At 37.3% G+C, this 15542-nt stretch overlaps 1 protein-coding gene across 1 annotated transcript; it reads right to left on the bottom strand.

Annotated features, from left to right (window-relative positions):
• Window positions 1-1636: 1636 nt before the first annotated feature.
• Window positions 1637-2995, bottom strand: LOC127130083 (uncharacterized). Its single transcript, XM_051059156.1, has 2 exons — window positions 2341-2995; window positions 1637-2217 (listed from the first exon to the last, which is right to left on the bottom strand). Exons 1-2 carry the CDS (start codon window positions 2993-2995, stop codon window positions 1637-1639), a joined length of 1236 nt encoding a protein of 411 aa, XP_050915113.1.
• Between the last annotated feature and the right edge of the window lie 12547 nt (window positions 2996-15542).

Below are 15542 nucleotides of genomic sequence, written 5' to 3'. Positions count from 1 at the left end.
AGTGTTTAAGATCATGGAAAAATTTATTCTTTTGTTGGTACGTTAGGTCTGGTGGAAGCACTTTAACGGCTAGGTAGTTGACAAAGTCAGCATACCATGGCAGTGTGGTCTTGGTGCAAATAGATTCCACAACTTCATTGGTTTCTGCGTCATTAAACATTAAAGAGCTTTCGATTGTTTTTCTTTCGAATTATAATTGGGGTACAAGTCGATTGCAGGGGAAATCATCATTAATGGGCACTCGTTCGGGTTTTAGATCCTCAATCCTAGATAGGTGATCTGCCACTATGTTATTGGTGCCTTTCTTATCTTTGATCTCTAGATCGAATTCTTGTAAGATTAGGATCCATCTTAAAAGCCTTGGCTTAGCGTCCTTCTTACTTAACAGGTACATAATTGTGGCGTGGTCGGTATACCCAATTATCTTCGCTCCCGCCAAGTAGGAACAAAACTTATCTAAAGCGAACAAAACGACTACGAGTTCTTTTTCTGTTGTGGTGTAGTTCATATGCGCTTCATCTAAGGTTCTACTTGCGTAATAAATAGCATGGAGCTTTTTATCTTCTCTTTGTCCTAAGACTGCTCCAACAGCGTAATCACTAGCGTCACACATTATCCCGAATGGCTTACTCCAATCAGGTGGTTTCATAAGGGGCATTGTAATAAGGTCAGTTTTTAGATGTTCGAATGCCTGTAAGCACTTTTCGTTGAATATGAACTCAATGTCTTTCATTAATAAGCCTGTTAGTGGTTTTGTTATCCTAGAGAAATCCTTAATGAATCGCGGTAAAAACCGGTGTGTCCTAAGAAACTGTGGATTCCTCAAATGATTTTCGGAGGTTGAAGATGTTCTATAATTTCAATTTTCACTTTATCCACCTCAATCCCTCGATTTAATATGACATGCCCAAGTATAATTCCTTGTCGGACCATGAAATGACATTTTTCTCAATTTAACACAAGATTTACCATAACATATCTCTCAAGTACCATTTCTAGGTTCGAAAGACATCCTTCAATGTTTTGCCCACAAACAGAGAAGTCATCCATAAATACTTCCATCATGTTGTCTATAAAATCAGCAAAGATCAACATCATGCATCTCTGAAATGCTACATGGGCATTGCACAATCCAAATGGTATTCATCGATAGGCAAATGTACCATAAGGGAGTGTGATAGTAGTATTTTCTTGGTCATCAGGATGGATAGGAATCTAAAAAAATCCTGAGTCTCCGTCTAAATAGTAGAAGTGAGAATGCTTAGCCGGTCGTTCAAGCATTTGATCAATGAAGGGTAATGGAAAGTGATCTTTACGAGTGGCTTTATTTAGTTTCCTATAGTCTATGGACATTCTCCATCCCATTTGAGTTTGTTTAACAACGAATTCACCCTTCTCATTACTAACAATGGTAACACCTCCCTTCTTCGGAACGACATGTATCGGGCTGACCCAGTTACTGTCGGATATCGGGTATATGATTCCTGCTTCTAATAGCTTTTGTACCTCCTTTTTTACTACATCTCTCAAGATGGTATTTACTCTTATCTGATTCTCTCTAGAGGTTTTACAGTCCTCCTCTAGCATAATGTGATGCATACATATAGAGGGGCCTATTCCTTTTAAGTCAGATATGTTATAGCCTAGAGCTGTTGGATACTTTCTTATGACATGGAGTAATTTTTTCAGATTCTATCTGTCGTAAGTCAGCATTGACTATAACTGGTCTTTCAAGCTCGGTATCTAGGAATTCATACCTTAGATCTTTAGGTAATGTTTTAAGTTCTAATAAAGGTTTCTCTAGGCATGGTATTAGATTTGGGGTTAGTGCTAGACACTCTCTTAGACTGTCATCCACGTATGGCTCATGCCGATTATCATCTTCGAATATAGGATGTGTTGGAATTTTCAGTACTTCAGTATACTTAAATGGTTCCTTCTCCATTTCTTTCACACATTTGTCTATGACGTCTAAGAGACAACATGAGTCATCTATAGCCGGTGCTTGTAGGAATTTAGCTAAGAGGAATTTAACTTTTTCTTCTCTGACTTCGAATGTTAGACTTCCTTTTTTCACATCTATGATGGCTCCGACTGTGGCTAAAAAGGGTCTTCCTAAAATAATAGGGATGTGGGAATCCTCTTTTATATCCATTATCACAAAGTCGGTAAGAATATAGAATTGTCCTATTCGAACGGGAATGTTCTCTAGCATACCTACAGGAAATTTAACGGCACTGTCAGCTAGTTGTAGAGACATCTTTGTTGGTCTTAATTCTCCCAAGTTGAGTTTTTCTCATGTGGATAAGGGAATTAAACTAAAACTGACTCCTAAATCACCTAGAGCTTTGTATATGATAAACTTTCCAATTATGTATGGTATGGAAAAACTATCAGGGTCTTTCAGCTTATGAGGCATGTTGTTTTGAATAATAGCGCTGCATTCTGCAGTAAGCATGATTGTTTCATCATCCTCAAGCTTTTTCTTTTTGGATAGGATCTCTTTAAGGAATTTATCATATGAATACATTTGAGTAATGGCTTTTGTGAATGGCATGGTTATGTTCAGTTGCTTCAGAAGTTCCACGAATTTCTTGAATTGTCCTTCATTTTTGGATTTGGCAAGCCTTTGGGGATAAGGTACATGTGGTTTGTATGGTGGAGGAGGAACATAAGGTGGTTCTTTATCTATTGCCTCTCTGCTTTTGTCTTTCTTTCTGTCCTTGGTCGGTTCATTTACTTTCTCAGATCCTTTACCAGAATTTTGATACATGGCCGGATTTTGAATTCTTGGGTCAGTTGGTTCATCTAGTTCTGTCCCACTCCGAAGTGTGTTAGAATTAGCATAACCTTTTGGGTTTGGTTGAGGTTGACTAGGAAATGCTCCAGCTGGGCCTTCTATTGCGGCTTGTTGTTGGGCTACTTGGGAGATCTGGGTTTCTAACATCCTGTTATGGGTAGCCATAACATCAAACTTATTTGACAATTGTTTCATCTGTTCACTCGTATGAGCGTTTTGATTTGCAAATTATTTATTTTGTTGAGCTTGGGTATTTATAAATTTTTCCATCATGATATCTAGATTTGACTTTCTAGGTGCTTGTGGAGCAACAAGGGCTCCTTTTTGATAGCCAGGTGGAATAACAGGTGTTGGGTTTGGTGGAAACAAAGCATTGTCATTTTTATAGAAAATTTTCGGATGGTTCCTCCAACCAGGATTGTAAGTGTTTAAATATGGGTTTCCTTGGACATAGTTCACTTGATCGATGGGTACGCCAACCAATAACTAACAATCAACATTAGTATGCCCAGGGGTTCCACATAATTCACAGTTTGGTGTTATAGCAGCTACGATAGCTGTTGGTGTTATGGCCAAGCTTTCAATCTTTTGAGTAAGCGCATCCACTTTAGCATTGACGTGGTCTATTCCATTGACTTCATACATTCCTTTTTTCGTAGTTGGTTTTTCTACAACAACATGTTCTCTTCCCCATTGGAAATGATTTTGAGCCATGTTCTCTATGAGTTCATAAGCTTCGTCGTAAGGTTTGTCCATTAGAGCACCACCAACGGCAGTGCTTAAATTCATCTTGGTGTTATACATCAGACCATTATATAAAGTATGGATAATCATCCATTCTTCAAGTCCATGGAGTAGACAGAGTCGCATCATGTCCTTGTATCTTTCCCAAGCATCGAAAAGAGATTCATTGTCTTTTTTCTTAAATTCGTTGATTTGAGCTCTTAGCATAGATGTTTTGCTTGGTGGAAAATATCGGTCTAAGAAGACTTTCTTCAACTCATCCCATATGGTTACTGAGTTTGAAGGTAGAGAATGGAGCGAAGCTCTATCTCTATCTCTTAAGGAAAAAGGGAAAAGACGTAGTCTAATCGCTTCTTGACTGACACCATTTTCTTTCACAGTGTCTGCGTACTGCACAAACACTGACAAATATAAGTTAGGGTCGTCTATGGGACTACCTGAAAATTGGTTTTGTTGAACGACTAATAATAGCGAAAGTTTCAACTCGAAATCGTTTTGGTTGATGGCAGGGGCAACAATGTTGCTATGTGGTTCTGTTTACGATGGAACAACATAATACTTCAACGGACAATTTTGTGGTCTTTCGTCCATAATTGGTTTTGGTTCTGAAATAGGGGTGTTAGGATCTAGAAGGTCGTATTTAATACAGAAATTGTTGATTCGGTGTTTTAGATTAAGATAATGCTTGATATCGTCAATTGGTTTCTCTAACTCTTTGCTATGAGAGCGAGTGTCTGGCATATAATCGACACAGAAAAAGAAAGAAAATTTGTTGCCTTAGTTTATACTGCGCATCAAAGGAATCACAATATTGACGAAATAGTCCCCGGAAACGACGCCAAAAACTTGATGAGCGACGGACGTGTCTGTCAGATTATGACTGCAAGCGCATAACCTATAGTGTAGTTTTAAAAGATTATTGAACCCACAGGGACTAATGGTCAAACTAATGTTATCTATTGTTGCAGTGCAATGCTAAGGCTAAAGATTATGAAGTTACGAACGGAAACAAAAATACTAATTTCTAACGGTTTAAAAGTTATAATAACAAACGAGTCCAGAATATGGATTCCACGTACCTAAGGGATTAAGTAGAATCAGGCACTAAATATGATTCTATTGCGTTATGTAGAAAATACCGACTTAAAGGTCTCGTCTCACACTCTTGTGCTATTGACAAAGATCACACCTCCTAGCCACTGGATTTTGCTCTCACTCACCCGTTCTAATTAGAAAGCGTATTTTGAAAGTAAATGAGATCCTAAACGATGCCTAAAGTGCTCTCATTTTTTAGGATCAATGCCTACTTTCCACTATATGGTTCCTTCCTCACACTCTCGCACTATCGGATTGAACCTTAACTTGTCTCACACTCTCGTTCCAAAACAGTAAAACATACAATTGGAAACTAAAGCCAAAATATAATTAGATCATAAATTCACGCCTATTATTCCTACCGAGTTCCGTCGGTAACGACAGTCCTCATATGCCAAACTCAGAATAAATTAGCAAGACATGTTATTATTTGGGAACATCATAATTAAGACATTCAAAATTAAGAACAACATGACATACAAGTAATTGAAGCAGTAAAACATGCAAATAACAAAAACAGTAAAAAGAACCTGTAATTGCTTAAATAAAACTGGAATTAACTTGAACTTGAACATGAATTAACGTGATAATAAAATAACGACAGACTTGTTCTTCAATCCAAGAGTACAATGAAGATGAAAATAAAATAAAACTAGAATATGTGTGACAATCCCTCGATGTGAGTTATTGTCACTTTTACAGGTAATTTATGCTTAAATCTAAGAACTTGATTTGGCAGAGCTTCCGCACAACTTGGATTCTTTCTAAATTCTCCCGCAATCCTATTTATAGAGGTTTTGAGACCTGGTAACTTCCTTGGATCTTGCATGGAGAGTGGAGGGAAAATAATGGATAAAAAACGATCCAGAACTGCCCACTAGCGCAGTTCTGTTACTGCGCGATAATGGTGAACATCATTCCTTCCATATTTTAAATGACGTGGCAGTGGAGTAAATGGAGAACGCTATCTTCTAGATGGTGAACACCGTCTGGACATACTGCATAAAACTTGCTCTTTTTCTCCCTTTTAGCTCCTATTTTGCTCCTTTTTGTTTGAGGCTTCCAAAACTTCAATGATATCGGATAATAACTGCAAAACACATAAAACGAAAGTAAAAGACGATAAAAAATATAAAAAAATAAACGGATATCATGTGAACTAAGCCTAAAACACGATACGATTTCTCATTATCAACACCAAAGAGCATTCGATAAGATTAAAGAGTACATGTTGAAGCCTCTTGCATTATTACCCCTTATAAGAAGAAAGAGCATGAAATTGTATATTTCTACATCAGATTCAATAATAGGCAGTATGTTAGCCCATGAAGATGATGATTATGTTGAAAGAGTCATATGTTATCTTAGTCGATTGCTAGTTGATGCAGGAACTAGGTATAACTTGATAGAAAAGTTGTGCTTATCTTTGTATTTTTCATGCATGAAGTTGAAATACTATATAAAATCAACGGATGTGTTTGTTTACTCATACTTTGATATTATCAAACATATGATGTCAAAGCCAATTTTACATAGTAGAATAGGAAAATGGGCTTTGTCCCTAACGAAATATTCTTTAACATATGCACCGTTAAGAGCCATGAAATGCCAAGTAGTTGCGTATTTCATAGTAGATCATGCAATAACGAAAGTAGCACAAAATTATGTCGAGCAATCAGCATGGAAGTTACACTTTGACGGTTCCAGTCACACTAAAGGAACCGGTGTTGGGATCTTAATCTCCCCTTAGGGGACTCCAACCAAGTAAAAATTCAAAATTAGTGGTCTTTGCTCCAATAAGAGGCTGAATATGAAGCTTTAATAACTGGTGTTTCTATCTTGTTAACTTGGGGGCAACAATAGTCGAGACTAAGGGAGATTCAGAACTAGTGGTGAGGCAATTGACAAAGGAATATAAATGCGTTAATGATAATCTACTGATGTATTTTGTTAAATCAAACTCATTGTTGAAGAAGTTCGACATGGTTGACATTAAACATGTTCTAAGAATTGAAAATCAGGAGGCCAATGATTTTGCCTAGATTGCTTCAGGGTATCGAGTATCTACAGAAAACTTAGAAGTACTGATAGAGGTCAGAGACAAGTTGATCTCAAATAGTGTATTAGCTCTAGAATTGTCAAAGACGAAACTGGTGGGGGTGGAAGAATTGGGAGACCTAAACCCAAAATAATTCGAATCTTTTGCCATTGACAATTTGTCAAACGAAAATTGGAGATATATTTCCTGATATATCCAACGAGAACAACAAATTAAAAGATCAGATACAAGGCGTTAAGTTACGTGATCATGGGCAATGAGTTGTTAAAAAAGGATCCCAAAGGAGTTTTTCTTAAATGCCTTAGCAAAAGTGAAGCCTACCTGGCAATATTTAAGGTACATAGTGGATCATGTGGCACCCATCAAGCATGCCAAGAAATGAAGTGGTTATTATTTCGACAAGGAGTCTACTGGCCTACCATGTTAAAAGACTGCATAAAGTTTGCAAAAGGGTTCCAACAATGTCAAAAGCACGCAGGAATTCAGCATATCCCAGCCAATAGGCTACATGCAATAATCAAACCTTGGCCACTCAGAGGTTGGACCTTGGATTCATTAGGCAAGATTAGACAAGTGTCATCTAAGTAGAACAAGTACATTTTTAGTATGCATAAACTACTTTACCAAGTAGGTCGAAGAAGTACCTTTGGTAAACATCGACCAAGATGTGGTGATTAATTTCATCCAGAGTAACATAATCTCTAGATTCGGGATCCCTAAAACCATAACCACATATATCAATGATTGGTATTTACAGGACTAAAGATGGTCGAGTTTACCTCAGGGTCAAGGATCAAGTTTTTGGCTTCTACTCCTTATTATGCTCAAGCAGATGGTCAAGTCGAGGTTGCAAACAAGGTTATAATTAGCTTGATTAAGAAACGTGTAGGCCAAAAGCCAAATAATTCACATAAGATGCTAGACCAAGCAGTTTGGGCTTGTCGAACGTCCCCTAAGGAGGCAACTAATGCCATACCTTTTAGATTAACCTTTGGGCATGACACAATGTTGCCTGCAGAAATACATTTGCCGTCAGTGAGAATTAAAAGGCAATGAGAAATCCATGCATATCATTATTGAAGCATAAGGATAGATGGGTTGGTCGACCTAGGCGAAAAAAGGTTAACCACTTCAAATGTTCTGATTAGACAAAAAAAGTGTTTGGCCAAAGTCTATAATAATAAGGTCAAGTCGAAATTCTTTTCGGTCGAAGATTACACGTGGAAGGTAATATTACCCATGGCTCGAAGAGACAAAGCCTTAGGAAAATGGTCTCCAAATTAGGGAAAATGTTCCTCCCTTCATATATATATATATATATATATATATATATATATATATATATATATATATATATATATATATATATATATATATATATATATATATATATATATATATATATATATATATATATATATATATATATATATATATATATATATATATATATATATATATATATATATATATATATATATATATATATATATATATATATATATATATATATATATATATATATATATATATATATATATAAAGGTTATCGGGGTTTTCCTTCTCCTTCAAGTCTTCACAGGCCAACCCTGATGATTCATAGAGGCCCAAGAGGATTAACCTTCTTAGAAGTATTTTCCTCCCTTCATGGAGTTGGGTAGCTAGGGGAACATACTTTAGCATTTGAACATATCGAGCACAAAATACAAACTTGGAGAGCCAGTATGTCAGGAAGGCAATATGTTCCTGATCACTCGCTTGATTTATCGAACATCCATGGTCCTCCATGAAGGAGCTATAAGAAATCCTAGCAAAGTTGAAAGCGTTATTATTTTTTGTTCTTCTTGAGGGCTCGAAATCCTCTCCAGTTAGTTGAAGGCTAACTATGGAAACAATGTCGAGGAGGGTGGGACTCATCATCCCACAAGGTAAATGGAGTGAGTTGGTCTATGTGTCCCAAGAGCTCATGGCAGGGATGAGCATATGGAAGTTGTAGGAGGGACCATCTCTCGACAGTTGGATTGGGTCAAAAAATCCTAAATCCCTCCAAAAGTGTTTCTTCTTATATTTAACCATGTCCAACCATTTGATATATTTACCATCCTCTGTTGGAGGAGAAAAGCAGAAAACTCGATTCTTGAAGAAATTAAAGTTGAAAGATTTGTCAACGAACACCAAGGGTTCATAATCAGGATAAGTATGAAAGAAGTCTTGCACCATGTTAGGTTTCTTTATACACTTAGGTAATGGACCCATGAATGCATGCACTTTACTAGCGAAAGTGTGGGGAATAAATGCAGAATGATACCATAATCCTTCCTACATCATCCATGGGAGGTTCAGGGACATAAGTACGATCGTTGACATAAAAGGGTAGGTCAATCTCAGTAGCGAAAGGTGGGTGACACTGGGTTGGAATCGCCATTGCGGTAAACGATTTTTTTGGTAAATAACTTAAGGAAAAAGAAGGAAAGTTAATGTTTTTTATGTGCTTGAGTTTTAGAAAAGATGGAACTGAGAAGAAAATGTGAAGTACCCAAAGGGAAAAATAATCCAGTTTTCCCCCCAAGTGGATCTAGTCACGTGGTGTGCCTGAGTCAACCGATGGCGCCATAAAAGTCATGGGGAAAGATGAAATAAAATTGAGAGCATTTTAATGATTTCATTTTCATTTAATGCTCCTGGGAAATATGAGATAATCATGAAGGATCACGCATACGTCTGTGACGTGACGTTTTGGTGTAAAATGGTCATGATGTCCATAATAATAATAATTACCTTGACGTTTCTCTAAAATGACGTGTACAGAATGAACACAATGTCAAAGAGCTTAAAAATGCCATTTTTCTTCCATTTGATCATGATCGAAGTTGGCCTTTTTGGGGGGCATCTTTTAACCTGGGATGTTCTACTTAGTAGGAAAAGGTAGATGGATGCTGTATTTTGTTAGATGCTAAGTGTTAGAATTAATGGTAAAAGTTTGTAGTCACATCCTACATTTACGTCATAGTAAAAGTTTTTGCACAAAACCAATCCTGAGATTTTTCGAGTTAATTTCAAATACTTTCAAACTCGTGATTGTTCACTAAAAACACTCGTAGCACACCCATCCTCATCTCTTTAGATTTCAAGCTCAACCCTAGTTTCCTTCCTCAAAGTTCTTCCACGTCAACCCTAACATTGAGATTCAAAACTCTTACCAACATCTTCTGGTCCAAGGCCCATTGAGTAATGGTCATAAATTCTTGACACAACAGAACTTGTCACTAGAGTTACTCATACACATAGAAAAAAAACACATAAAAACAACAAAAAATGGCACCTACTATGCTCCATATTGTTTAAGCAAAAATAATACAAACACAAATAAATAAATCTAATAAGGCATAAATTCTCCATTTAACTCAAGTGTTAGAGGCTTAAATATCTAAAAAATAATGAGTTATCACACCCTAACACTTGAATCATTACATGTCCTTAGGTGATGCAACAAATAGAAATAAATATAAATACCGAAAGAAATCTAATAACAACAACACATTTCTCATAATTAAAATCATTCTTAGTGGAATTTATTTAAACATTGGCACAACTCAATCGTTTTAATTGGACTTACGCATATTCAATGTGTGTGCGTGTGTGCGTGCGTGCATGTGTGCGCGCGTGCATGTGTGTGTGTATGCGTGTGCGTGCGTGTGTGTGTGTGCGGGCGTGTAATTCATGACTTCAAGTGTAATGCCAGAAGTCTTCTTTGAAGATAACTAGCCTAAATTCTAGTTTGGTTATTTTGTCTTATGGTCCAAGCCTTTAACTTTCAATTTTAGAAGCAAAGATTAACTAGCTTATTTTTTATTGGGCCATTTAAGTTCTTTTTGAACTTTGGAGACTTCTACTAGCATCATTTTTCACTCATTTTTTGGCATGTACTCCACCTTTTTTTACCAGACGGGATTTCACTTATAATGAGTCCAACCTATTACTAAGAGTGAAACAACACCCATTGTTCCTCTAGTTTCATGCACAATAACTTTTCACATGTTCTTTTTGCATTTTTATTTATTTTTCTCTTCTTTTTCTTAACATGCATTTTCAATGCAATACTCCTATTTTTGTTAACACGAATTACTAGTGTTTTACTTCCCTAAACTAAATTCCAGGTTAAAACTTATTCCATACTCTAAGGTAATTCGAGTTACTTAGAAAGCTAACCATTTATCTAACTTCTTCTGGCGTGATAGAGGCTCATTACTTGTCAAGTTACAATTAGTGCATAATATTTTAACTTTTTTATCAAAACTTTGTTTCCAATATTTTTCAACAATCCAATTTAAAAATTTGTTATGGCTAAGAAATTTTGCTGATGAGAGATTAAATTAATTACTTATGTATCCATTTTTTTCTTCTAAAACTACTAAAATAAAAGTTAAAAATTATTCATTAATCAAACATTATAACAACAACATGAAAGCTATGACAGAAATATAGATGCCACACCCCTAAACTTAAGTAAGAAAAATGTCCTAACTAAAAGTCTGATGAGTTGTGGATCATCAGAACCTAAAAATATCAAAAACTGAAAATAAATTTAGTTAAATATGGTTGATTAGATGATTTAATACCAGTTAGTCTGAAGTCTGCTCCTTTTTCTTGAACTTCCAGCATTTTCACTTCTTTTCCTTTTTTTGACCTCTTCTTCCTTCTTGCCTCTTTTTGCTTGACCTTCTCGTCCTCTAACACAACCTTTTCTTCAACAACAAAAACTAATTTTTTTCTTCTTGCTCTTCAATTTTGGAATAAACGCATGTATAGTGATGGAGACAAGTCCATTACTACTCAGACTATGCACGGAGTAACATACCACGTGTACAATCCCTTATGCATATTCTTGTCTCACACACCTATTTCTCTTTCTTCTATTTCATTTGAATACTCCTGGCACAACACCTGCTATTGAAAAGCTGTCTCCTGATGTTCCAAAAGACATCACAACAATAAAATTTATGCAAGAAAGACAATCACTATCTTTTCCTCATAGAGTTAGAAAGGCCAATGAAGAGCAGTACTTTGGTAAGTTTACGGAGATAATGAAACAAATTCGCATAAGAAGAATAGAGTTTGTGAAATATGTGTTGACAAAGAAGAATAGAGTTTGTGAGTTTTCCACTGTGGCATTACCTCTAGAATGCAACCAATGTTTTTAAGGGATACTGCATGCAAAGTTAAAAAAATGAGGAAGCTTGTTTACTTGGTCCTTCATATTATTTGCCACTTCTCAAGGAAATTAATTTTCAATTTTCAATACTCTTGGTACCATAGGTAGAAGCGGGTGATTCAATGGAGTTTAGAAGTTCTTTAATGGTCCTTGAACTTAAAGTAGAAGATATATGCCCTATCCGTGTTTCTAAATTTTTTATACTTACACCTTAAGCTTGAAATTGATTTTTTTTTCATATAAGACATCAAAGTTGATTCCAATTGGTTATTTCCACGTGTGGCCACATTGTCGCAACCTGAAAAAAGAAAATGCGAAAAAACAACCGGCGAGAAAGAAATGACAGAAGAGTCGCCACCGCGTGTTATTTATCCCAAAGGAGGGAAAGGAAACGCTCGAAGTAAACCTGGAAAAAGGAAAGGAAAAGACGAGGTCTCGCAACCAAATCTTGGGTTCGGGAGCCGATTATGCGAAGGGAAGGTATTAACACCCCTACGCATCCGTAGTACTCTACGGGATCCACTTTTGTTGTTCTTGTCTAAAGGGTGTGGGTTTATCTAATGTACTTTTTTACTAAAAGAGGGGTTAAAAGAAAATGACTCGCATAGATTTCGCATCCACTGCATACGTATCTCATATGAATATGAGAATCAGAGTCTTCGTAGCTCGGCTACCTATGGGTTAAAGAGGAGTGTGCTCGCTAAGACATCGCGTCTTATGCCTACGTATCTCATCTGTATTGAGAATCAGAGCAAGCCGTAGTTCGGCTACCTACGGGTTAAGGGTTGTGTGTTTTAGGTGAACGGCGTTACTACGCAATCTACCGGATGCTCGACCTTTGGAGACTTACTCGCCTGTAGTAAAAGGAGTTAACGTGTTCTTAGGAGAAGAAAAATCAATGAGTTTGTTTCTGTTCTAGGAATGCTCATACAAAAAGGAAGTCCTAGACGAAGAAACAGTGCTACCTTAATTGACATGCAAACGAGAGACTATACGAAGCCTAGCAATCCTATGGGGAGACGATCTCACCATACAAAACAAACATGCATAAAGTAAAATGTCAACAAGGGGGCTTAAACATACATGGGTAGGGCTTTAGTCAAGAGGGGTCATATCAACCTCGACAAACAAGCCATGAAAAAGGTAATCAAATGGGCTCTTAACCACTGACATTGAACGTCAGGGTGAGCAAGTCAAAAGGGTAATGAGGATAAGACCTCATAGCTCTTAACCCTTGACAGGGTGAGCTCATGACAAAGAGTGGGGATTCAGAAAGGTGGAACCCTCTCCACTGACTGACCGGACAAAAGATCTTGGGCTTTTGTTCTGAAGCATCGACACGTAGTGTGAGCATAAAGAACGACACACTGAATAACGGGGGATTGATTACTAATCCCTTTTATCCGTCAATTGCCTCTTCAGGGAGGTCTTTAGCACTGATGCCTCTTCTTGGAGGTCTTTGGGCACAAAAGTAAACAAACAAAAGAAAACATTGCCTCCTATTGAGGTCTTCCAGCAAAGAAAGCGATAAAAATGCGGAAAAGATAAAGGATCAAGAGATCTACCACACGGATAAAGATCCGAAGTAATAACAGCTAAAGAAATAAGAAACCCAGAGATCTCTCGAGCTGGCACCATCAAAGAAAGCAAGTCAATACAGGTAATCAGAATAAATCTCCAAATGGTATCCCACAAATAAAGTGGAATGCCAAGCAAGTTATCCTTTCAGGAGTCATGTGAGCCCTCCCAAAAAACTCAACAAACAGGTTAGAGTGACAAGATGGGGCACAATCAAGAGTTGCCCCAAATCAAAATGTAACCACATGAATCATGCCATTAAAATTCACAAAAAGAGCTCACAAAAAGCAACCAAGTGTAGGAGGCCTAAACCTCTTGTCAAACACATGCATCAAAAGGGTATCAAAATTCAAAGGTTGAAAGTATAAAGTAGTGGAAATAGGGCAAACCTGATTGGAGAGATCGAATGAAATTGAATTGCCCGGTTGGGTTTGTAAAGCAATCTGAGGGTTTATATGAGAGGGAATTGGTTCTTTGCAGATGAGTTCCCTTCAGTCTCTAGAGGTTGCTCTGAACTCTGTTAGCTCTTCTCTCACTATCTTTTTCCCAGGGTTTTTTGGGAGATGGAAGTCTAGAATTTATAACCTGATTTTTGTGACTTTGTGGGCTCAAAAGAGAGAGGTCCAAGTCCAAGATTTTTCTGTTATATTTTATTTATTTATTTATTTTATTTTTATTTTTATTTTTTCTTTTTCTTTTTCTTTTTCTTTTCGAAACGCGTGGGCTTCGCCTAGAGAGCATGACAGTTCAAGAAATTCCTCTAAGCGTAGGTGATTCTGGTGGCTTTTCTTGGGACTCGCTAGGCGACCCATTCTGCTCGCCTAGCGAGCATGACAGCTCATGAACAAACTTTTGCTCCTTCAAGATTAACGTTTTGACTGATGAATAGACCCCATTTGAACATGTTGGAAGTATCTCAAGCCATTCCCTTGTGTTGACCGATCACCCAGATAGGACCCACAAAGTGTCTTGGATGATATTCAAGCTTCTTGGATCTAATTCCGATTGACATGATGAAATGCAATATGAAATGTTAAATGACCTAAAAAATGAATGCAGGAATGAGGGGGGCAAATTTTGAGGTATTACAGTTGCCCCTATTCAATCACTTGGAGACCCGAAAAGAAGATAGCAGCGACTTTCGCACTTTCGAGGTATCAAGGGATTGAATACAATAAAAGCCCAAAAATTTGGACTGAAGTGAAGTGAAGTAACAATGCCTGTCAGAATCGGCAAAGAGGTGGTCTTGAAAGAAGAATACGTCTGGTACGGTGAGAGTCAGTCTGAATACCGAAAAAGAATGTTAACCTGGATACCAAAATAAATGGTAACACAGAAATAACCATGGCCTGAATGCCGCTCATCAGTCTGAATACTGGAAATGACTTCGATTTGAACATCGGAAGATATGAGATTATTAATATCGGTCTGAACACCGAGAGGCTGGCCTGAATGCCACAAGTTGCGTCGACCTGAATTTCGGAAACTTCTTCGATATGAACATCGGAAAACTGGCCTGAATGCCACTTCGATCTGAATATCGGAAAATTGGCCTGAATGCCACTTCGATTTGAATATCAGAAAATTGGCCTGAATGCCACAAGTTGCATCGACCTGAACGTCGGAAACTTCTTCGATCTAAACATCGGAAAACTGGCCTGAATGCCACTTCGATCTGAACATCGGAAAACTGGCCTGAATGCCACTTCGATCTGAACATTGGAAAACTGGCCTGAATGCCACTTCGATCTAAATATCGGAAAATTGGCCTGAACGCCACAAGTTGCATTGACCTGAACGTCGGAAACTTCTTCGATCTGAACATCGGAAAACTGGCCTGAACGCCACTTCGGTCTGAATACCGGAAAACTTCATGCCTGTCAGCATCGGAAGAAATAGGGAAAGATAATAGAGGCGACGCATGGGCCAATGACACTTGTTGAGGATAATAAAGATAAGTCATGAACAATCTTCAGTCTGAGTACTGGAAACAACTTCTGGCTTATCACTTGGGATACCGAGAATGTTTTATGCTTACATGCGTATGTTTGAAT

The sequence above is a fragment of the Lathyrus oleraceus genome, chromosome 3, assembly GCF_024323335.1.
Source record: "Lathyrus oleraceus cultivar Zhongwan6 chromosome 3, CAAS_Psat_ZW6_1.0, whole genome shotgun sequence".
NCBI lineage: Eukaryota > Viridiplantae > Streptophyta > Magnoliopsida > Fabales > Fabaceae > Lathyrus > Lathyrus oleraceus.
Note: the sequence above shows the minus strand (reverse complement) of the source record. Positions and strands in the feature narration are given on the sequence as shown.